The following is a 24019-nucleotide window of genomic DNA, read 5'->3' as shown; positions in this document are numbered from 1 at the left end:
AGGGCGGCGGGCCGCTGTGGGGCGGGGCTTAGGGGCCGCTGAGGGGGCGGGGCCTGGCGTGGGGGCGGGGCGAAGGCGGCGGGCTCGTGGCGGTCTCGCGGTGAGTGACGAGTGGGGTCGGGGGGGGGGGGGGAGGGGGTCGTGTGCCCCCTCCCCTCTCCTCCAACCCGCCTGAGGGGGCCCCATGGCCGCCCCCCCTCCCCTCAGGCCGGGACGCGGGACTTCGGGCCGGGGGCACCGGGGGAGGCCCAAGGGGATGGGCAGCGCTGGGACGTGGGGGTGGAGGTGAGGGGCGAGCTCGGTGTGGGTGCGGACAGCGCTGCCGGGGCTCCGCGGGAGGCGCCCGGCGCGGCGCTGCGGTTCCCAAGGTGACAGCCGGGCCCCGCGGCCGCCGTGCTGCCCTTGCCGGGGCTCCGGGCTGAGCCACAGGGCCTCTGAGGGCCCTGCGGCTCCGTGGGGCGCTCGGGAGGGAATGTTGGGGACACCGGAGCGCTGCTGTGCTCCACGTTTGGCTCTCGTGTCTCTGAGCTACCCAGGGACATCAGCAATGCGCTGTGTTCTTAACATCGGAATAGTTCCTTGCGTGGTTAAATGTCTGAGCTGGCCCGCCGAAGCAGTTTTCCACGTTCGCCTTGTACCTTGAGAAATACACCTTTCTGTTAGTTTGTTTAATGAGTTTTTTGTGGTTTGTTGTGGTTTTTCTGTGTTTTTCCCCTCTTTCCCCTCTGTGTGCTTTGTGAGACCCACTGGCTTTAATTTCACCTTAGATCCAAGTGATGTTGAAATGCAGGCAAACAATGCATGGGAGGTCAGAGTGGCAATAAGGGTTGAATAATTTCCTGGCTTTGGGTATTTGCTAGCACTGGTTGGAAATTTGTACTGTCAGTTACTGACTGGGTGTTTGAGCAGGAAGTTGCCAGGTCTGTTGCAGAGCTGAGTTTGCAGTAACTGGGGAGGTTATTGCAACGATTGAGATATCAATGATTCCATTTCTAAAGGGATAAGGTAAAGGGGAGTGTTAAGCAGATGTATATTGTGGAATGTGTGATGAATTTAGAATGCAACCTGGAAAAGGTCAGAATCTTATTTGTGTTAAAAAAACTACAATAATTTGGTGTAAATTCCTGGTGAGAGCGGATTGTTCCAATCTTGGTAAGGTGGACATGAACTTCCTTCCAATGGGAAATGTGGTCGCTTGGATGAAGAGTTTGTTGCTTTGGCTCCTGTATTTTTATCAGGTTGATTGTCAAGATAGTTGTGGTTTTTAAATGGTGAAGACCCATGTGGCTAAGTCCTGGTGTGGCACTTTGGTTTAGGTTTTTTAGGTACAGGTATGCCAGAATATCCTGAGCTGCAAGGGACCCACCAGGACCATCAAATCCAACCCCTGGCCCTGCACAGATCCCCCAACAGCCCCACCCTGGGCATCCCTGGCAGCGCTGTCCAAACGCTCCTGGAGCTCTGGCAGCCTCGGGGCCGTGCCCATTCCCTGGGGAGCCTGGGCAGTGCCCAGCACCCTCTGGGGGAAGAACCTTTCCCTGCTCTCAGCCTGGAATAACTTCAGGCCATTCCCTCAGGACCTGTCACAGAGCAAAGATCAGAGCTGCCCCTTGGGAGGAGCTGCAACCCCTGGTGAGTTCTGACCTCAGTTTCCCCTTCAGGATGAACAATCCCAGTGCCCTCAGCTGCTCCTTGTGTTCCCTTTGAGACCCTTCACCATCTTCCTAGCCCAATGTTAGATCTGTATATATTTCCTATTTTTTTTTCCACTGGTATTCAGCACTGGCCGGTTTTAATGCCAGTGTAGTGAGGAAGAGGCTGTAGCAGCACATCCTGCAGCAGTCAGCAAGCATCACATCTTAATCACTTGTCCTTTTTTAATTTAAGATTTGTGCATAATTCTCATCTATATTTGAGTGTGCAGTGGGCTTGTGGTTCCACACAGTTTCCAGGCAGAGGCCAGTTCTTCCTGTTGGTGCTCGAATCCCAAGCTCCCGAATGCTTACTAGTCCTGCTTCTTGTGCCCAGGTGGATGAAATGCTCCTCTCAAGTGTTTATTAAATTGGCTTTCAGTCTTTTTGATCTTAACTTGCCTTTGCTTGAGCCTGAGGTCAGCAAAGCTTTCGCAGGATTTTGCATGAGTAACCATGTGGGATCTTATAGGGTAAGTTAGCATTCAAGTTAATGATCCCAAATCATGTAATTTGTCATGTAATGGTTCCTGAGGCTTTCATCAGGCTTTGGACTCTGCATTTTTTTCCCCCCATCGTTCATTAAAAAGGGAATACTGGGAATAATGTGTAAATGTTGCTGTTTAAATGAGAATTGGTTTTATAACTAAGGATTTGTTGGTGAAGCTCTGACTGCTCTGCTGTACAATGTGAAACTAAAGTCATGCTTTTTGCTACAAACACAGCAATTGTTGGAATAAGCAGGTTTTTGCTTCTGCTCTCCTCCCCCCCAAAAAGCAAGGTAATAAAGAAAATATAAGAAACTGGCAGGAGTTGCAGGCTCCCACACAACTTTGTGGTGAGAATGGAGAATTTTTCTACAACCGTTTCCTACTGAGATTTGGCTGCTTTTCATTTCACATCGTATCAGATTTCTCATCTAGACCAGGTTGTTAACTAAGCTGAGAATTAGGATAATTTCTGCCAGTAGAGAGGAGGAATTAAATCACCTTTCCAAGTCACTTTTACATGTTTGCTTTTTTATTTTAAAGGTATCATCCCTGCCACTGACTCAGACTTGCAGTGGTACAAGGACAAGGTTTGTGGGGTGGTTTTTTTGTTTTTTCTTTTGAAAAGAGGTTTGGGAGGATTTTTCACTTCTCCCTTTACAGTGTAACTTCAAGTTTTGGATTAGTGAGACACTTTATCCCTGAATGAAAGCTTAATGCCTGAGAAGGGAGGGCATTGAGAATAATCTTTTCCAGTTTTATATTACAAGTAAATGACAAAATCTACCACGTTCACACAGTGAGTTTTGAGCGGGGCCCTGAGGAGTTTCCTTTCAGCTGGCTTGTTTTCCAGTTAGGCATTAGGTCCAAGACAGAACTTTTGGTCTTTGAACTAAAATGTGCTATTTTCTCCTTTCCTTCTTGGTTTTTCTATTGGCTGCGAAGACCCCTCTACCCAACAGAAAGCTGCCATGGTTCTGCAGACCTGCCTTCCCTGCCCTGGCCTGAAGGTCACCTGAAAGTTAGCAGGAGCCTGCAGCAGAATTTTGGGAAGTTGAGCTGAAGCACATTGCCAGCATGAACTTCTCCACAAGTCTGCCTGGAAATCACTGGGAGTCTTGGCAACTTTTTCTTAGGGAAGGATGAAAAAGACTCAATCTAGTTTATGTTGTTTTTCTCTGGGAAATCCAATCTTAGTTAATCAACTCCATTGCCTTTTGTTTCAATCTAATTTTCTGGAAATGTTCCCAATCAGGTCCTGAGGAAACAATGATTTTTTCATTAACCTTTTTCTTCATCTGAAAGCTGGAATCTGCTAATGCAGCTGTGATTGCAGCCAGAACAACAGCTTTGCTTCCTGCACTTTTCCTCTCTGTGTGTGTAACCTTAGAAAATCATACACTTGCTGTATCACAGATGTAAATGTCATTTATCTCTGTTAAAAAGGTTGTACAAGCACATAATCTTTTCACTTTATTATTTATCTAAATGAATATAGCAGTGCATGGTAGCTCTAGAGCACAGGCCAAATGCTGTGAGTGACCAAGGCTCTTCTGTTCTCACTGCTTGCTCAGCATGTCCTGGTATGAAACTGGGAGAAAACTGGGAACAGAATACAGGTGTTCTGGCATGGAACTCTTCTGAGACTTCATGAGAACCACTTCACTTCCATAAACCTTCTTTTCCCACAGTTACTCATTAGTTATCACGGATTCAGATCTCATTCCTCTGATGAAGGTAGAGGAGCTTGGAATATGAGCTTTGTGATATATTTAGCTGATCTTCTGGCTAACCTGGGTAAAGAGGAACCCTGACAGTCTTGGCTGTTTTTCTTTTCTAAGTACTGCATCTGTTAGGGGAGGGAGTGTCTGGCAAATACACTTTCAGGCTTTTTTCACATTAAAGGTAATGTAATTGGACTTGCTCTGTAGGATTAAGAAGTGCTTTGAGGCCACCTGTGAGGTGCAGTGCACATCCTGAGCTAATGCTGTGAGCTCCAGAGAGCTGGGAAAAGCAGCTCTTGGAAAGGGATACGGCTCCAGCCTCCTTAGGGAGAGGCTCCTCTCTGTGACCCAACCTACTCCTTATCTGATATCTTTAAATGGTGGCTGCACTCTGGGTGGGAGAACAGCAGCAGCTCCTGGCTGCTCCTGGTGGGATCTTCCAGAGGCTGCACTGGGAGCCAGGGATCCCCTTGCTCACCTGCTTTCCCCTTTAACCTTCCCTGCTCCGAAAGGCATTCTACTGAAGAGACTCAAAGCACTCACTGGCACAGCTGGACGGCATTTTCAAGCTTGCACCTTTGACTCGGGAAGGAGAAACACTGACAAACGTGGAGCAGACTCAAAGCCAGTGCTCCCAGTAGGAGCCATCCCAGTTCACTCTCCTGCAGCCCTCGGGCAGTGACCGCAGCGCTGCCATCAGTGTGGCTCCGTGGGAGGGCACTTCCGATAGGTAAATCAGCCCTCGTACATCAAAGTGATAAGGGAAGTGGGAGCACAAGCTCCTGAGGAGCACACCCAGCCTCGGGATACTGTGCAAGTGAAATGCAATCAGTGTTGGTCTGGTTTTCTCAGCTCCAGTGTTTGTCTGAGCTCCTGGTCTAATGGATTTGACAAGAGACTGAGTCAGGATTTCTGGGTTCTCTGCCAGGACGGTTTTATACAAATCAACTTACCATTGGCTTTGGTGCCCTTCATTAACTTGGGATAAGACATTATCTCACAAGGACGTGCTGAACTTTAGTGTTTGAGGTGGTGTCAGGTGAGACTGAATTGTGCTGGAGGAGTATGTTATAGATACTGAAACCTGAACAGCTGGAAACAAAGCCATCTGGGAGTTTTACAGCTGTCCTCATGTTCCTGTTACAGGCTTGCTTGTACTTGTAAAGCCATTTTTGTGCTCTTTTCATACAAGGCACAGAGCAGTGTCTGTGGGATCTCCTGCTGTATGGGTGGTAAAGCCTAATGCACTTACTCTGATTATTTTGCTTCTAGTTTAAAAAACCTCTTGGCAGCAGCATGACTTTCCTTAATTTTCTGAATTCCTCCAGTAAAACCCTCCAGGACATCCTAAGAGCAGGATCCATGTGCACTGCTTGTCAGTTGATCCCGTTTTGTGTAACTCTTGCTTTTGATCGTGGTTGAAACCTCAGCCCCCACCACGAGGCCCCTTGTATTGCAGGGCACAGCACAGCTGTTCTTGCACTTTTTCTGCTTTGTCACTTTTTTTTTCCATAGCAGTTGTTGGCTCCAGCCTTCCAAGCAGAGGGGTCCCAGAGCGAGCTACCCCAACAGGGTTTGTCTTGTACATAGTGTTGAAGAATTTCTGCACAATTGATGGTTTATCTGCCTTGTTATTTTTTTCTCACTTCCCAATGCTTCTAAAAACTGATAGCTTTGAAAACATCACATTTCTTCATTATGGGGCAGATAGAATCACAGAATGGTTTGGGGTGGAATGACCGTAGAGCTCATTTTGTTCCACCCCTGCCATGGGCAGGGACACCTTCCACTATCCCAGGCTGCTCCAAGCCCCGGTGTCCAACCTGGCCTTGGGCACTGCCAGGAATCCAGGGGCAGCACAGCATCTCTGGGCACCCTGTGCCAGGGCCTGCCCACCCTCGGAGGGAAGAATTTCTTCCTAATATTTTATCTAAACCTTCTCTCTTTCAGCTGAATACTAAAATACTTAAATACTAATGGCAAAATAAACTTGCTTTGTTATCCAAAAACAAGCAAACCACTAATATATCTGATAGAGATATGAATGTTTCAAATGTTAAATGTTTTGGTTAATGTGTTGGAAAGTAATCTCTGCAATGCACTTAATCAGATCAGGGAGTTCTAAAATCTCTTTGCATTTTTGCCAAGATCTCATGAGGGAGACTCAGGAGCTGCTTTTGCTACTCTGTGGATCTCTGTGTGAGCATCCCAGTGCTCGGTCTGGTCCTAAGCTCCTCTGAGCAGTAGTTAATGATTAGCCTTTGATAGAGATAAGGATGTGCTTGTCAGCATTATGTGAGGGTTGAGAAACTTTGATCAGTCTCAGACTTGTTGCCTCTCTGGAGAAAAAGGCTCTCCTGGAATTGGTAGATGGAAAACCTGTCTCTGGAAGAGTAAGTACTCAGCATTTTTTAGCTCTGAATCATTTCTGCTGTGGATTAGCAGCTCTGTGGCCATCCAGGGGATGGAAAATGATGAAAAAGGCAGCTCTTTCCCAGAGTGGTTTTTTGTTACTCACAGAAAAATTGTTGATGGCTCTCGTTCCGGCTTTCCATGCCCTACAGTCACTGCTCTTCCTGTCAGAAGAGTGTCACGAGGCCAAGGCTCTTCCAAAGATAAGTTCCTTTCCAGAGAATTGAGTTGATTGCTCTTTTCCTCTTCTTGATATTGGAGGTATTCTACCTTGCTGAGATTGTATTTTCAGTGATTCAGTAATTTCAATAATAATTCTAATCGTTCAGTTGCATTTTGAAAAGGAGAATGTGCAGATGCTCTGTTCCATGGATTGAGGCTATGAATTTGTGCTCTGAACCCTTACAAGTATTTGCATCACTACCTGGAAGCTGTTTATATGTCACTGTGCCATCTTATTGCTGTTTGCCAAGATCATGGATCAAGAGTGGAAAGGTGCCTCTGGTGATGGATATTTGGCCTTAACCATCTGCCAAAACAGAGGTCGACTTCCTGGGCTTAATTAAAAACCCACTGGAATGGATTTTGCTGCTGGTGACCTGAGTTCTACCTTGCATTTTACTCATGAACAGCTTGAGGCTTCTCAAAACAAGTGTTTGGAGGCACAAAAGAATTTGATTCTTGGCTGTGGTAGAACAAGTTCTTCTGTTGAGAGACAGTCATGGATGGTGCTGCAAAATGAAATGAACACGCATCCGTATCTCCTCTGCAAGAAAAGGCATTTTTCCAAAAGTCAGTCTTGTGAACTCTTAGGTTTTTAGTCAAAGCCTGCATTCCAGAGGTGACCCTGACATGCCAGAGCAGGAGCTGGAAATCCCAGGGTATCCCAGTAGGAGCTGACATCAACACGTGGCTGTTGCGACAACGTTTGACACAGGCTGGAACGTGGCAGCTCCAGGGAAGGGTTGAGTGACCACCTTAAAATGCTGTGTCTGCAGATGGACACGCTTCTGAGGAGTAATTACAGACAAACAACTGCTTAAATATGAAAAGAAAGGAGTGAAGTGGAATTGCTTTGCAAGGATGCTTTCCCATGTGGTGGAAGGTAATGAGTGTGTGGCTGTCCTGGACATGGAAAAACGTGTGTGCATTGCTTAAACCAGTGTGTCTCATATACCTTTGAAACAGCCTCCTAAAAATTAACCAGCAGTTCTGGAGTGTGGTTTTCTTGCTATTCAGAGTCTCAAAACACCTGAAAGTCAGTTCAGAACTTGTACAAGTGTTGCCTTTTCTGGGCTGAGTCTGATGATGATGTTGAAGAGCAGCCAGAGAGGGAGAATGAACTGTGTGAAAATGGGCAAGTGGTGTAAGATGTGGGGATCTCCTGTGAATCACCTGTGCTGGACTCCCTTTTATGAGGCCTCTAATAAACCAGTGCCGTCCATTTATTACCCTCAGCTTTAGTTTTATCTGCATGGGACAAAGGTATTTATGCTGTTGCTAGATAACATAATGAGATAATAACAGGTAACTTCTGTTCTCCTTCACCTGTATTAAAGGCCCACTAATGCACTTCTAGGATACACTGAATCACTTTTGGCCCTGAGGCCCTGCTTTCTTGGCAGTGCACTTTTTGACCCTGGTTGCATTTTGTGTCTCCTGAGATTATTTTATAGTTTTACGGGGTTTAAGGCTTGAAGGCGCCATAAAATCCATCTGGTCAGAGCTGTTTGTGCTGTGTAGCCTGGTGTGTGTCCTTCCCACTCCAGCAAACCATGGAGTAATGCTTTATCAGGATTAACTTGCAGGTAGTTCCCTGTCTTGCATCCTGACATATCTGTCATTCCTTACAGATGGAATGCTTCTGCCTGTGGCTACTGAACATCCACAAACAATAGTCTGTGTCCTTACCCTGTGGACAGACACATTTTTGTGGGAGACAGGCTTCTTTCCATAGGTGTACAGATGGTGCAGGAGGTGTTGAACCTGCAGGAATCTGGGGGCTGAATTAGTGAGCACGATGAAGAATCTTGTATGCAAAAGGAGGTTTTCTTTTTTCATTTGAAGAGAAAACTCTCCCTTCATTTTAAAAGAGCTGTTATAGTAGAGGAATACATGCTAGAAGCTGTTCTTGATCAGGGCATGTGAAATAGGAAGTGAAATTCTCCACTAGGCCTGGTTTTTCTAAGGAAGCAGAAGTTGTCTAATCTTAAAGGATACACATCTTGCAAGATGGAGTTTTAAATATTAATATTTTTTTATATTAAAAAGTTGTTGAAGAGTATCACAAGGTTCAGGACTCTGTCCCATTTTGTTCTCAGCTTCCCTCGAGGCAGCAGGATGGTTCCTGCTCTCTGGCCATATGGATCACATCTGCCTGGTCACCATTCCTGTGTTTGGTTGTGTAACATCTGAGCAAAAACTGCCACTGAGGATAAGGAAGCATCATCTTATTTATTCAGGAACTACGTAATCTTGGAAAATATGGGTCACATGGCCCTGCTTTTCTGTCTCCTCTTCCCAGTGCTGTCCTGTGTCTCCTCACTACTCAGCATCCTCAGTTGTCCTCAGCTGATGAGCGAGTGCTGAGAGTTCTAGCAGGAGCTTCCCAGGTGATTCCTGCCTGAGCACCACCCACCCTCCTGCTCCTCCATCCCAGCACGGCTCTTACACCCCTGGCCTTTGAGCCATTCTGCCTTATCTCTGCCTAAACTTCCTCCCTTCCTGCGAGGAAGGGAAGGCCCTCAGGTTTCTCCTCCCTGAGAGCTGAATCCCAGGGACTTTGTGAGCTTTGTGTCATGCCCTCGATGACGTGAGGAAGAGAGGTGAAGCTCTGATGGTGTGGCCTGCTGGTCTGCAGACCTGGGGTGACTGCTTGCTTCAGAAGGCTCTCACATGCCCAGGGAGTGCTGAAGTGCTTCTGTAGATCCCTCCTGGGGATTGCCTTTGATGGAAACTTGTCAGTTCTAGCTCTGAATTCACGCTGGCATCGGCTATAAGAAATTTTGGTGTCTGCCATGCCTTTCCTCTGATGTTATCAGGCTTAGAGTCTGAGGTGTTCTGCTCTGCAGGATTGTTTTCGGCTGCCTTTCACTCCATTGGGCCTGTGGGTAATGACATGGTGTGTGCTTCACTTAATGAAGTCTAGTGCATTGTCCTGTAAAGAACAATCTGTCCTGGGTTATTTTTTTTTCTTGTTCAAAGATTACAGATTTCCTGAGGTGTCTGCAGAAGCTGGGAGATTAGGAATGACCATCCCCTTCTAGGGAAGCCTCTAACAGAGAGTGACCAGACAAGTTTGCTATGAAAATAAACTCCATCAAAGGGACATTATTGTAGCCATGCCAAGAGGAAGAGCTCTGGCCCCTCCTCGAGTAATGGGGATTGTGCTGAGTGACTGTGACCAGCTTTGCTTTAGTTGGACAGCTGAGGGATGCTTTGATTCAGAGCAGAGGACAGCACCTTAAGGATTGAACATATGCTGATACTTCATCATTAATTAATGTATATAACTGCATCAAGCTGCCATATGATGTGGTGCAGCTCCAGGAAGTTTGTGTGAGCCTGGAACTGGAGTCCACAGTCTGGAACTGGAGCACTGTTTGGGGTTTTTGCCGTGTCAGTGGGTGCTGTGTGGCAGCTCCATGTGGAGGGGGCAGCCTGAGCCTTGGGGAAACAGCAGCACAATAAAGAGAGGGACAAATGTGTATTGGTACAAGAAACAGAAGGATTTGGTAAAAGAAGCACATGATGGCAGCCAGGAGGCCTGAAGGATGGGTGTTTGGAGGAGCACGTACTGCAGGGTGTGATTGTCAGCCCCAGCCCTGTGATCTGGCTGTGCTGCAGTGAACCTCAGCTCAACTCTGGCTTAAGGCGTCACCCCCAAACCTCCCTGTGTGGGTGACATGGTTTTACTTCATTCTCCTCCCACATCCTGCCTGTGGTGTTTGTCAGGATCACCTTATTAAGGGTCTGTCTCAGCCTGGGCAAATCCATCAGCTGTGGGCACGGCTCGTGGACAGCAGAGTGGTTTGGATGTGCCAAAACTTTGTCATTGCCTTCAGCATCCACAGCTGTGCTATAATGGTTCCAGGTGGGGTCCTCAGTGGAGGATCAGATCTCCTGTGTGGATTTCTCCCCTCACAAAACCTGAAAGCCCTGTGTGTCATTGTAAAAGCCCATTCTTTGCCTGTGTTGTGCATTCCAGCTGTGAGAGCTGGGCTCTGGGTGCTCCCAGCTTGGCTTCCTGTCCCTGCTGATGTCCCTGCTGACTGCTTCCATCCTGGCATGTCACAGGCTGCTCAGGCATTGTCCCCTTTTGACCCTGAACACAAGATGTTGTCTGCAGCCCTGCTCAGCTCTTTTTTGCCCATTATTCTCTGCTCCCTGCACTGCACCCTGTGGCATCTCAGGCTGGACATCCTGCAGAGTGCCTGTCATCCTTCAGAACTTCTGAAACCCATGGCTGTGAAGAGCTCAGCCTGCTTACAGGTAGACATGGAGAATGTGCCCTGTGTCACACTGTGTTCCTGCCTGGCTCTGCTGATCCAGCCTGAATCCATTTTCAAGCTTCCGTGGTCAGGGACAAGCCCCAGGAGATGCAAACTTGTACAGCCTGACCCTCAGCATGTATTGGAGGTGCTGAGCTGTGCCCTTCTCTTTCCCTTTATCCTAACCCCTTCTGGTGTGTTCAGCTTTTGGGAAGCCTTAAACTTCTGGGAAAAGCTTTAGGATGAGACTCTTAAGGTAGTGAGGCAGTACCAGGGCAAGCCAAGCCACAGTTCTTCTGTGATCTCACAAACATTCCTTGAATTCTTAATATAGCTCTAAGAGTTCCTTCTTCAGGAATTGTGCAAGGGAAAAACAGAGGTGTGCAATTAAGTGTGCTGGGCACAGCACAGTCCCTCCCTGTGTCTCAGTGCCAGCCTGGGGTTGCTGAAGCTGCTTGGGAGAGTTCCAAGGGGAGTTTTCACGCTGGGAAACAGCAGTGTGTGTCTGTAACACGTGTTCTGCTGCATTACTGAAGAATGTAGTGTTTGTTCCCTGTGTCTTTAAAGTGTGTCTTTATAGCTGGCCTGGGGTACTGGGTGCTCCTACAGCATGAACAGGTAGAATTGGTCTGTCCCACAGCGGTGCCTTTAAGCAGCTCTGGAGCTATGCCCGGGATCCTGGAAGAATCACAAGTCCACCCATTTGGAAAGGAAGCAGTTAAAGTAGAAAAGTTTGCCAGGAAATTGAATAAACTAGAAGCAGTGCTTAGGTCTCCTGATGAGAGCTCAGTGGAGCCCACGGCTAGAGCCAGTGAACAGAGCTGCAGTGTCTGCAGGCTCCTGCTTCCCTCCCACTCCATTTACAGCACTGCTAAACAAAAAAGGGATTGGGCTTGGGACCACAAGCTGGGAGCCAGTGGAGCTCGGTCTGCCAGGGGCACTGCTGTAAGTAGAGCACCAAGAACTTCTGGGTGCCTTTTCCATTCCTTCTGTGTTTTTGCTGCAGCATTCCTTTGTGTCATGCAGCACTGAGCCATATGTGATGTGTAAGCAAGAGATTTTTGCTTTTCCAGCTGGCTATTCTTAATTATTTTCCCTTCCCTTTCTCTCAGGAACTTTGATTTTAATTCTTAGTAAATATTACCAAGTCTTTCTGACTTCTTCAGAAGAGAGGGACCTCCTGACCTTGTTGTTGTTACCAGACATGTTGGTGGAGAGACGCTGGGTACGAATGACTCCAGCTGTGCTGAGAGGAGTTGGGAGGGTTCTGAGCAGGAGCCAGTCCTGTGCTGGCCACTGCAGCAGCACCCTCTCTGTGGGACAAATAACTGCTCTAAAGGAGACTGAAGAGGTGATTTTTAAGGCTCTGGTCCTTTTGGGCAGAGCCAGTGGAATTAGTTTTATTTCTTGGGTTTTCTGAACTGGCTTGGGAAAGATGAGGCACTGCTTAGAAGGGAAGAGTTGGTGCTGTAATGGGCATTGCTTTAGGGCTCCAGTGTTAATCCTGTTAGACTTCTGATTTGGAAAGGGGCATAATTCCCTTGGAGTGTGACTTTAAGGAAGATCTGTTTGACACTGAGCTGATTGTGAAGTACTTTCTGGGAGCTTGGTAGATCCTTCCCATAGTGTGTCCTGTTTCTGCGTTGAAAGGTGTATTTTCCTTGGGTGTTTGCCACAGGAAAAACTGTGATTTGCTGTGAAGCTGCAGGACTCTGGATGAACACAGCAGAAGCAATAGATTGGGAAGCTGTGGAGGGGCTTATGTGTAATGGCAGTGATCTTGTGGCTGAGACCTGCTTGAAAAGACTGCTCTGGCTTTGGCATCTCATCAGGTCCAGCTCCTTTACCTGCACTCGTGTGTGCCCGGCCATCTCCTGCCTGTCCTCCCCTTCTCTGTGCCCTGGAGTTGCAAACGTGGCCTCCTGGTATGTGTGAGGTGAGGCAGCTCCGGTTTTGTGTTGGTGGAGGGTGAAGGTGAGTCCTGGTGCTGACAGTTGCTGCTGTCAGATCCTGCTCCTGGCTGCACCTGTCCTGAGCCAGCCTGGTTTGCAGAGCTGCCACGGTGGCATTGCAGGGCTGGGACAGAAACCTCTGTGTGAGCAGGGCCTGCCTGAGGTCCTGCTTAAAGGAAGAGGAATCCTGTGTGGAGCTCTGAGTCTTGCAGTTTTCCTTAAAAATCTGAGGGGTTGTGTAATGGAGGCTGTGGCTTCTCTCACCTGGGGTAACAGCACTGAGAAGGGAAAGAAAGAAGCCCTGGAGGAGAATTTCCTCATTCCTCTCTCCTGTTCTACCCTGTTTGTTTTCTTAAGTAGTAGGTTACTGCAGAGCACAAAATATCACTGTGTGTGTGTGTGTCCCTTGTGACAGGGACACCCTGGGGTCTGTCCCCTTCAGGTGTTCAAAGTACCTGAGCCTGATGCAGCCACGGGCTGTGGCAGATCCCTCTCCAGGGCTCCGTGCTCAGGAATCCACTGCAATGCCTCTCCCTCTCAGTGCAAACATCTGGAGCAGGCAGCAGCCAGAGATCAAGTCACCCATTCAGACAGAAATACCTGCTGAAGGCTGGCTTTGTACAAGACTAAACCTATTTAAAGAATTTACAGTAATAGAAACTGGGGGAGGGCCAGGGGGGCAGATTTTTTTCCTTCAGGTATGGAGTCAGCCTTGTTAAACCACCACCTTCTGGTGACACACAGAGCTCCACATCTCTGTCAGCTTGTTTCTTAGGAGCTGTGCAAGCCAGCCAGGGATTTGCTGCTTGGAATATTACACACCCATTAACCTATTGCTGCCCTATATATTGTTTTTTACCTCAAGGCATAGATAGAGATCTCCTAAGTTGTAAATCAGAGTCTGACTGTCCACTGGAACTGATTTCTTTTAAAACAGAAATTTATCCACTGTTTGTTACCTTCAGTGACACAAAACACAGCTGAAGTGGCTCAGATGAGCCACTTATTTCCTCTTAAACTGCTTAATACCCCATCCTTTCAGGATCTCTTAAAATGTCCTTCAATGTTGGGTAACTGCAGCAAGGGGTTGGATTTGGTGTTGGAGCACTGGGATAGCAGGGCAGGAAGGACATACACGGGTGAGGGTTAAACTTGCCTGCCCAGCCACAGGCAGCCACTCCTGAACACCTGACCATATTCTTTGTTCCTACAGAGTAAATATCCTGAGAATGCAGCCACTGTTTCTCCCTTTCTGCAGACAAATGATGATGAGTGAGAAGGAAAGGAGTGAAAAGCTGACACAGCCCAGCCACGAAGGCAGTTTTTTCATCTGGTAACCAGCCAGGGCTTCTGTGGAGCGTTTTGGAACCTGCTGAGCTTGGCAGGAATGTGAAATCCTAAAAGGAATAAGTAATCATTGGACAGTAGTCACTAGTGAGGATGTTGTATCCAAAGGAAAAGCAAAGGATCAGTCAACCTGAGAGGAGAAGAGGGAGGAGACAGCGGGGCAGCTCCCATCTCTGCTCCCTGGGACAGGGACAGCACCCAGGGAGCAGCTGGAGCTGGGCCAGGGCAGGCTCAGGCTGAGAGCAGGGAAAGGTTCTTCCCCCAGAGGGTGCTGGGCACTGCCCAGGCTCCCCAGGGAATGGGCACGGCCCCGAGGCTGCCAGAGCTCCAGGAGCGTTTGGACAGCGCTGCCAGGGATGCCCAGGGTGGGGCTGTTGGGGGGTCTGTGCAGGGCCAGGGGTTGGACTGGATGGTCCTGGTGGGTCCCTTCCAGCCCAGGATATTCCATGGTTCTATGATTCCAGGAGATTTTGGCTGGGAGAGAGGGGAAGTTCTTGTGTGACGTCTTTCCTCTCACTGCACACTTACGTTTGATCCTGTGCATAAAGCACTTGGGCTATTCTTCTTCCTTCCCTGATGCAAAAGACAATTTGATGTTTGTGTGTCTTGGCAGAGGATTCCTTTCCCAAGTGTTTGTATTTTGGGACTTCTGGAGCCTGAACGTTTCAGCTCTGGAACAGGATAATTTTCCAAGCTGTGCCATATGGAAATCACACTGGGCATTCTGCAGGTGTCCCTTGGTGAAGTGTTTCTGTGTCAGCTGAGCTGCTGCTTGCATTGGTCTCCTTTTTATCTCCCTGTAACTGGTCTCAGTATTTAAGCACAAATCAGGGGCAAAGTGAGCTAAAAAATCTTAGCAGAAATATGGACAGGGAATTCATTGTGCTTTAGCCAGTACCCTTAGATTCCAGGACAAGTTACTTTGCAGGGGATTATTGTGAAGTCGTCTGCTGCAATAAGGGATGGGGTACAAACTTCATCTGCACAGAGATGCAGAACATACCTGAGCTGTGGGTTCCCAGTGTTGCTGATTGGTGCTTCCCTGCATTATGTAATTTCAGTGTTTGCAGGGTATTACTTTGGTCTTTTTCTTGAGTCCCTCCCCAGCACTGCTGACTTAGTTTCGTTCTCTTTCCCAAATCTTTTAATTTCTCTCATTTCTCTGTTTAATTTAACCCTAAAGCCCTTAGATATCCCCTGTCATGGATGCTCCACGGGGCTGCACTGGCACTCATGTTCTGGGCCACCAGTGACCCCTGCTCAGGGTTGCTGTCACACTGACCCAGCTCCACCACCAGCTGCCTTTTGGGGTTTTATTTTCTATTTCCAGTTTAGAAAGCTCTTCTAGAGTGTCACTTCCTCTCTCCAATCTAAATACAGCCATGCCTACCTGTTCAAACACCATGCTGCCTTTTGACTTAGAAAACTGAAAAAACATACTTGTAAACTCTTATGATGGTTTATGTGGAAATAAGTGTCTCATTTCTTTTTAAACTTTAATTTTATAAAATGTCCGAACTTTGCTTTTTATTTCACTTGGTTTTACTTTAGTGCAGGACTGAAGTGGGAGGGTACAGAGTATTCCAGGCAGGGCCCAGCAGGACATAAGCTGTGCTTGCAGGACTGACTGGTATTCCCAGGTTATTTTCTCTCCCGTTGCTGTTTCTACCTGATGATTTTCATTTCCCACCAGCAATTGCCAGGCAGTGCTGGGGCAGAGTGCAGCAGCCATGCCCACAGCTAACCATGGATTTTTATTTATTTATTTTTAGTGTGCCCAGACATCCCTGATTTGTGGTAACCAGATTAGGGATTGGGACTGGCAGTCTCTTGAGTGTTTCTCTCACTGTGGGTAATGTGATTAGAGGGGAGATGTGGCAATGTAAAGCTCCTGGAAATGAAATTGGATTGCCTGTGGCTGTTGCAGACCTTTGCCTGGCAGTAGGTCTTGTACCAACTAACACAATTTCTGTGTTAAACATGTTCCAAATAAAATGCATAACTGTCAATTAAGAGAAACTCCATAATCTGGTCTTTAGTCTATGCAATTTAAAGTGGTGCTTGTGATATTTTTGCCTCTTGCAAGACTGCACTTGGGAAGGGGCTCTGTTTTTTTCCTCATGTAGATAAGAAATGTTCCTTTCTGCTGAGCACTTGTCCCCAGGCACCACCTCAATCAAATTAGGCTGCAGAGGGACACACCTCCTTTAAACTGTCCTGCTGTGTGCTCTCTGTGGCCAGAGCAGGACCGTGAGGATGCTCCAGGAGTTTTCCAGAGGCAGCAGTTCTCAGTGGCTTGGAATATTTTCTCTTGCAGTAGCAGTAGATAGACCACATTCTGTTTAGAAAAGGGCTTCATTTTTTGTTTGTTTTTCAGGGTCCCACTTTTCTATGTGCCTTTCTGAACCGCTCTGTCCTCAAGATGTCTCACCACATGAACAGCTCCATGCTGCCAACCTCGCATCCTCCTGAGCATCACCACTCCTCCACCACAGCCTCAGGCCACGGTCACGGACCCGACATGATGATGATGGTAAGTGGAGAAGTCAGGATTAACCAGAGAATTTTTCCTTGTCTGTGGTTCAGAGTAACTTGTCATCTTAAAGACTGTGCTCTTGAGAACTGGGAATGAACCTGAGCTTTGGAAGGTGGGAATCCTTCCAGGTAAAACCCAGATCCCATTGTGGGTCTTCTGGAGTGAAGGAACAGCATGAGGGGATATGGAGCAGGAAATGGATTTCAGAGCTGGAGATCCTTTGGCAAAATTGTCTTCTCTTGCAAAAACCTTTCCAGCAGCCAGCCTGGTGTCTGCTTGACAGCCAACTAAGGGCAGAAATGCAAAGCAAGCATTTTCCTGCAGGAAGTGGATGAATGGAGTTCTCCAGGCTGGCAGTGCGAGCCCCAGGCAGCCCTGAGAGGATTGCCCAGCAGTGTGAGGGGCTCTGCTGAGCTCCCTCTGTGCCCTTCCCTCCTGAACTCTCAGAGCACACTCGGTTTGGGGAGGAAAGCACTGCCAGGGCTCTTTGCCATGTTGGCATTAAGGCTGGACTGGTCCTGATCCCTGGTGCTGCAGCAGACTTTGATTCCAACAGGTTCAGACTTGTGCATTTGGCATCACTGGGGCTTTGCAGAGATCCTGGCCAGAGTTTCCATGGAGATGGCCATAGGATCAGTGTTTGTGTGTAGCCAGTTCTAGGAACTTTTTCAGCTTTTTCTCCTTTGCCTAAATACTTTTGGAGTGAGTTTCAGATTATTAAAACATGTCTGTTTCTGGTTAAATTTCAAAAGAAGGGGAGAGAGGGCACATTTCCATTTCAAAGGAGAATGTTCTCAAGGAGTGGATTTTGCAAACCTTCAGTTGGAGTTTGTGTGCCTGAGGAGAGAACCAAGAATCTCTGCTTCTACTTCTATTGCAACCAGTGTCACAGCAGGAGAAGAGAGCACTAGAACAGCCTTGGTGGGCATGGCCCACGTGGAGCTCTCAGTCCAGCACTGCCACTGCTCTCCTTGTGAAGCTCTTCCCATCATCTCACAGCTCAGTATTGGCATCCCTGGGCCATTACTTTCCATGAAAATGTCATTTCTTTACACATGTCAAGTGTTCCCTGGATAGTTACAGGACCCTGCCTTGCCCTGCAGCTGAAAACTGTGAGTATTTGCACAAGATTTTGAATTCATACTGCAAATAAATCTGTCAGGGAAGGCAGTACATAGGTACAGCATCTTAGGTAACAGACTGAGCACATTTAATGTGTGTTTTCCCATTCCTCACTGGCACCAAGTAACTCAGGCTCAGACTCAGCTGCAGTTCTTTGATTTATGTGGCTTTTGTTTTAAATATAAAGATGTTAAATTAATTGAAGAGATGAAATTACTCTCTAAAAGCTATTTTACAGTAATTTCTGCTCTGGGAAAAATGAGTGTCTGCTGATTCTTATGGATGCTGAAATGAACCATAATTCTGAGCTTCAGCAAATAACCTTAATTAAGCAATGAGGGAAGTTCAAAGAGAAGTTCCTCTTGGTTGGTCAGTACTTGCCATGTGAAAACACTGTGTGCAGCTGTGCCCAAGAGATGCCAAGCTGTATTTACCTAGATGGGAAGTTTGTATCACCTCCACTGGCCTGGGGATCATTGATGGCTCCCCTTCCCCTCACTGTGCAGGCTCAGGAGCCCTTTTTTTCACCCATGGAAGCTGCAGTCCTGCTTTACCTCCTCATGGTAGCTGTGTTTAGGCCTCTGTTTCCCTTAGGATATTGGGAATTCCATAGGGAGACAACCATGCTGGCACAGTACAGGAGGGGAGCAGAGGACTTACCTGTACAGCCCTTACCTGCATCATACAAACAGAGTCAAAGTGGGGAAGGGAAAGTGCCCTGTCCCCAGTTGCTGAGGGGATGGAAGGCAAGGAGGAGCTCCATGGAGACATCCCCAATCCCTGACTGCTGCTGATGCTGAGGGGAAAAGGAGCTCCAAAAGCAAGGAGAAGGCACTTACCTGGAGTTCTGTGCAGGACAGGGCCTCCTGCCCAGGGCTGCCTGAAGGAGCTGGGAACTGGAACTGGAGCCTGGAGCATCTCATCCCTGTCTCACCTGGGTGTGTTATACCAGATTTACTGGAGACTTTCTTGGTGTTTAGGTGGTGACCAAATAAACTGATCTGAGTTCTTGTTCTGATACAAACCCCATTGCTACACCTTGCTGTGAGCTCCACCTTGGGATGAGCTCTTCAGGCTCATTTTGGTGTTCTTTGTGTTTTGGGCAGGCCATGACTTTCCACTTCAGCTGTGAGAATGTGCCATTGCTGTTCTCTGGACTTACAATCAATTCTCCTGGAGGTTAGTAACACTGTCTTGTGCAGTCCAAACAAAAGGTTTACAGTTGGTGTTTCAGGATTCATAGTTCAGGAATTACCCTGTTACTTGTGCTAAAAATACGTGGACACGCTGTGTTGAATCTGGTTTAAATGGCATCTGTGGGGTGAAAGAAAAAAGGAGATGTTGTAGAGTTCAAGAATTTGGTTTTATTAGCAAAAGTGATTGCTGGTTCTGCTTTATGGGTCAAATTGCAGTGAGTGTCTGGCTAAAATTCCCATTTCCCACCTATCTATGCATGCACACAGAGCCATGGCCTGTGCAGCACAGTGGGGTTGTTCAATCATGCAGTGGCTTTGCTGACACATTTTCTTGCCCAGAGACAATAATGTTTCCTCTCTTGTCAGAAATGGCTGGTGCTTTTGTGGCTGTCTTCTTCCTGGCCATGTTTTATGAAGGCCTTAAGATTGCCCGGGAGTGTCTGCTCCGTAAATCCCAAGTCAGCATCCGCTATAACTCCATGCCAGTGCCAGGCCCCAATGGCACCATCCTGATGGAGACACACAAAACCGTGGGGTAAGGATTGCACTTCATTCTAAAGCGAAGCTCTGCAGGTGAAACTGGCACAGAAGTAACTTTGTGCAGCCGGTTTTGATCTCTGGAGAGTGTCCTGGCTCCAGACTGGGATGCTGCGTGGCACTGGAGGATGGGGGACACCTGGGCACCCTCGAGGATGGAGACAAAAGGAGGAAAGCAGCAAGGAGCCAGATGAGCTTGGGGGTTTTTGTAATGCATGTGTTTGGGGGAGTTCCCAGGAACAGAGTTTGGGTGTTACAGCCAGTGACCCCGACAGAAAACACTCAGGATCCTTTTGCTGACAGGTAGTCAAGGCCTCTGCAGAACAGGAGCCAGTCAGCTGTTGAATGGGGGGGTAAAAGAAGCTTGGTGGAGTCTGTTTCTCAGCTAAAAGTTGTGTCCTCCCAGCAAGCTCCGTGCTTGCTTTGCTCTGTGAGCAAAACCAGTTCCAGGTGCCAGCTGCACGCAGGAGTCCCTGCCCAGGCTGGTGTCACCTTCTCTGCCATCGCACGCCCACCTTGCTGTCCTGGCAGCTTTCTCTTTGGGGATGTGCATTTCCCACCTGTCCTGTGTTTGCTGACTTGTTTGGGTTTGTGTTCCCAGCCAGCAGATGCTGAGCTTGCCCCACCTGCTGCAGACTGTGCTGCACATCATCCAGGTGGTGGTCAGCTACTTCCTCATGCTGATCTTCATGACCTACAACGGGTACCTCTGCATCGCCGTGGCAGCCGGAGCGGGCACCGGGTACTTCTTCTTCAGCTGGAAAAAGGCCGTGGTGGTGGATATCACAGAGCACTGCCACTAACACTGGATGTGCTCACAGGCCTCTCCACCCCACTGCTCCCTGCAAGTGCAGCCAGCCCCGTGGACTGGAGCATTCCTAAGCTGCCAAGAGAATCATGATAAAGAAAATCAACTGGAGTTCACCACAAGTTCCTGGAGGGGTGCAGGGATGTGAGGAGCTGGGACACGCTGCTCCCCTTGACTCTTGAGAGCCCATTCTTGGCCAGGATTTGCTTTATTTTTAGATTATGCTGTGATTGAAATTAGTTGGCTGACAGAACTGTAGAAATTATTGTTTTAAAAAGAAAACAAAACCATTTTATTTTTAAATTGTAAATGCTCGTCAGTGAGGGTTTAATGAACAGTAGGAAAAGATCAAAGTTGCCAATAATGTGTGAATGGCTGTTCTAATTTTGATTTTTTTCAATGTGTACATAATGCCAGCGGAGGAGATTGCCCTGGCATTGTGGCTTTTGGGGCCAATGACACGTTTTGCTCTAGGACTCAGCCTCTGAGGAAGATTTGGTGCTGCACATCAGACATGCTCAGGTGTGTCCTGGTAAGGGAGGACTTTGACCCAAGGATATGAGCTGTGTGCTTCAGGGGTTGGATGAACCTGTCCTCCAAGCCCACCAGAGGATGATGATGAGTGTTGTTAATCTGATGTATCCAGCAGCTTTACTCAGCCTCCGGGGAGAACACTCGAGTTTGGCTGCTTTCCCTTCCCAATTATGGAGCAGATGCAGGATAATAGTTCTGTATTCAGAGGGCAAAAAAGCTTCTAAATAAACCATTGAACCCACAGATACTTCATGTGGAACTGCACCTGGATGGGACTAGAGCTAAGCTTTGGGTTATTAGGACTGATGCTGTAAATGAGGCAAGAGCTAAATAATGATTTCATGACATGAAAGTTAAACTGGCTGAAGAGAGTATTCCTAGATGGAGGTGAAGGGGGAAAACAACCATGTTCCTGTAAAGGAGAGATTTGGGGAAGAGGAAAAGGAAAATACAGGACTACAGCAGCCTTCAATGTCTTCTCAGGTGAAATTTGGAGCAGTGTGGGCTGATAAAAAAGTATTCCTGACCCAGATGACTCCTCTTTGTCTTAATAATCACAGTGTGCCCATGCTGGAGCTGCAGGTTCTCAGTGCTGGGGGGGGACAGGTGCTGTGGTGCAGTGAAGAACTCTGTCAGTGCTGTGGGCTCTGCCCAGTGCCCAGGCAGGACAGGCTGTGAGGGGGCAGAACCTGCCTGGTGCCAGGACAGGCTTGGGGAGCAGCTCTGGTGTAGCACCTGGATGTTAATAAAAGTTGTGCAGAGTGTGGTGCAGAGCTGGAGTCTTCCCTCTACCCAGTTTGTGCCTGTAACTGGCTGGAAAAGAAGACAGTGGGAATTAGAGAAGGGACCTGAGAACAGGCCCCGCTTTCAGACTGGGGCAGATGTCTGGGACATGCCATGAGAATCCTGCTGGGATAAAGCCTCTGGGCACACACAGGAAGGTTTTTTCCTCTGGAGATGCTGCTGGTGGCTGCTGGCAGCAGCTGTGTGAGGAAAGCTGATCTTTGGAATGACATATTTTAGCTCCTGAGCCTTCGAGGGTGAGGCCATCCCTGTGTACATGGGTGCTCCACGATGCTGGTGCTGCTGTCCCTGCACAGAGCTCACCCTCTCTGAGGAAATGCGGTACTGCTGCTACCAGGACTTGAATTGCACCTCCTGAAGTCAGCCCTCCTGGGCTGGTGCCAACTGTTTATTTGGACACCTTGTTTTCTCTGGACAGTGTAAATAGAGAATAAAAGGAGCTGAGTTAAAAGCAGGCTTAGGTTCCTAAATAGCTGCTTTCTGTAGCAAATTCGCATCTGGGTGAAGGAGGCAAAGTTATTTTCATGGAAAAGTTCTAGCCACCTCCTGCTGAGAGACAGGAAAAGTGCTTCCTTCCCCGGTCTGATCTTTGAAGGAGTTCTGTCTGGGACAGAACCTACTGCTGCCCTCTCTGCACCTGTCACAAAGGTAAAACTCCTGCGCCCTCTAAGCAATCATGGGAGGGGAAACCTGACCCTCCCCATCCCTGGAGAGCTGGGAGGAATGTTAGTGTTGGACAAAGGAAATGGGCAATCCCTTCCCACTCCTGCTGGAACTGAGAGGAAATCTGAGTGTTTGTCAGAGAAAACTGGAGCTGTTAAAAGCTGGAGATGGTGGTTGGTGGTGTGGGAGGTTTGCACTGCAGGGCTTGTCCCTGAAAGAGCCCAGGGTGACACTGCCACTGCTGCCGTTGGTTTTTCTGGAAGGGGCTGGAATTGTTGCCATTACAATCACAGGTGGAGTGAGGAGTGGCTTTGTGTGGTGACACTGGTCACCTCATATACCTCTTGCTGTGTTTTTCTTTGAAGACAAGAAGCTGCTTGGCCTCACCTTGCTGTCACCTTTTAGCCATCTTTCTGTGTATCCAAGTGACCAGACTTGAATGCTCTGAGGGATGACTTGGGGATCAGGCTGTGGCTCGTGCAGTGTGAATCTGGTTCTTGTTAAGCTTTTTTGCCTCGTTCTACTTGTATCACCTGTGCCCCTGGAATTGTTTCCCCCCCAGGATGAGCTCCCAAGGCTCCTGTCCTGCCCATGCTCTTCCCAGAGAGGGCTCACAGCTTTCTCCAGCATGCACTGGGAAGGGACACTGACCTAGCAGGGGTCAGCTGGGCAGGAGTGTCTCAGGTGCCCCAGCTGCTCCCACAGCCTGCACGAGGGGTGCTTTGAGCACCCTGGGCTGCCCAGGGAACGTCAGAAGGGAAGCGGCTGAGGAGAGCAGGGCGAGGCTGTGTCCCCTCTGCTCCTGAGCTCCCTGACGCACAGTTGGGGAGGGGCGTGTCCAGGCTGCTCCCTCCTGCCGTGGCCGTGCTTTCCTCAGTTAATGTGACAATCCAGAGAAGCCACTGCCCTCCCCGTGTCCCAGCCTCCCCCTTGCCACCAGATGCCACCACGGTGCCTTCTCAGCCCGGGTTGCTGCGTGCTGTGGCAGAGCCTGAGCAAAGCCTGAGCTCCCTCTGGCTGGGATCGGCAGCTCTGGGGCAGCCCCAGCCCCTCTGCTGAATGTAAAGTTGTCCTGGTAACACGGGAAGGGGAGGGCTGGAAGGATTTCCAGACCTGGGTACGTTAAATTCCTGTGTTGACACACATGTAGCATGCTTGGTGTGCTGTCCTGCTTGGGGGTGACATCCTGTGCGTGTCTTTGTGTCCTGATGTTTGCTCTCCACATGCTGTGCCTCCACATTGTCATCGAGGAGGGAGCACAGAGCATCCAGGCTGTGGCCCTCAGCAGGCTTTTGTTGCTTTTCTTTGAGTGCCTTTTGAGTTTGTCTGGAGCCAGTCCCACCCAATCCAGCAGGATTTCTAGTTTTGTTTACAGTGGACTGTCAGTTTTGTTTTTACTCTTGCTCTTTGTGGCGGTAACTTGTCTGATGTTACTGTGAAAATCAAGAATCTCCTGTACATAATTAACCAATAAAATAGATTGCATTTTAGTGTGGTGGGGGTGTGTTTTGGGAACAATCCTCAGTGCATCCCTCCGAGGGAGCAGCAGGGCCCAGTGTCCCTGTTCAGGTGTTCTGGGATGGGGGTGAGGAGCAGCATCCTCTGGGCCTCCCCAGCTCCCAGGAATGCACCCTGAAGCTCCTGGAATGGGAATGTGGGGATTCACTGAGAAGTTTCTGTTTGTTCCAGCCCAGTCACACTTTGCAGTGTGGAAT

At 48.4% G+C, this 24019-nt stretch overlaps 1 protein-coding gene across 4 annotated transcripts; it reads left to right on the top strand.

Moving 5' to 3' along the window:
• Positions 1 to 53: 53 nt before the first annotated feature.
• SLC31A1 (solute carrier family 31 member 1) lies at positions 54 to 23794 on the top strand. 4 transcript variants are annotated; one of them, XM_069032175.1, is made up of 5 exons: positions 54 to 100; positions 16482 to 16637; positions 18869 to 18941; positions 19325 to 19493; positions 20097 to 23794. In XM_069032175.1, exons 2-5 carry the CDS (start codon positions 16527 to 16529, stop codon positions 20296 to 20298), a joined length of 555 nt encoding a protein of 184 aa, XP_068888276.1. In that variant the 5' UTR covers positions 54 to 100; positions 16482 to 16526; the 3' UTR covers positions 20299 to 23794. The 4 variants fall into 4 exon arrangements, with proteins under 4 accessions (XP_068888276.1, XP_068888275.1, XP_068888274.1 ...); XM_069032174.1 differs by lacking the exon at positions 54 to 100 and adding an exon at positions 6190 to 6296; XM_069032173.1 differs by lacking the exon at positions 54 to 100 and adding an exon at positions 6350 to 7420.
• Positions 23795 to 24019: the final 225 nt, after the last annotated feature.

Source organism: Aphelocoma coerulescens, chromosome 17, assembly GCF_041296385.1.
Source record: "Aphelocoma coerulescens isolate FSJ_1873_10779 chromosome 17, UR_Acoe_1.0, whole genome shotgun sequence".
In the NCBI taxonomy this organism is placed as follows: Eukaryota; Metazoa; Chordata; class Aves; order Passeriformes; family Corvidae; genus Aphelocoma; species Aphelocoma coerulescens.
Note: the sequence above shows the minus strand (reverse complement) of the source record. Positions and strands in the feature narration are given on the sequence as shown.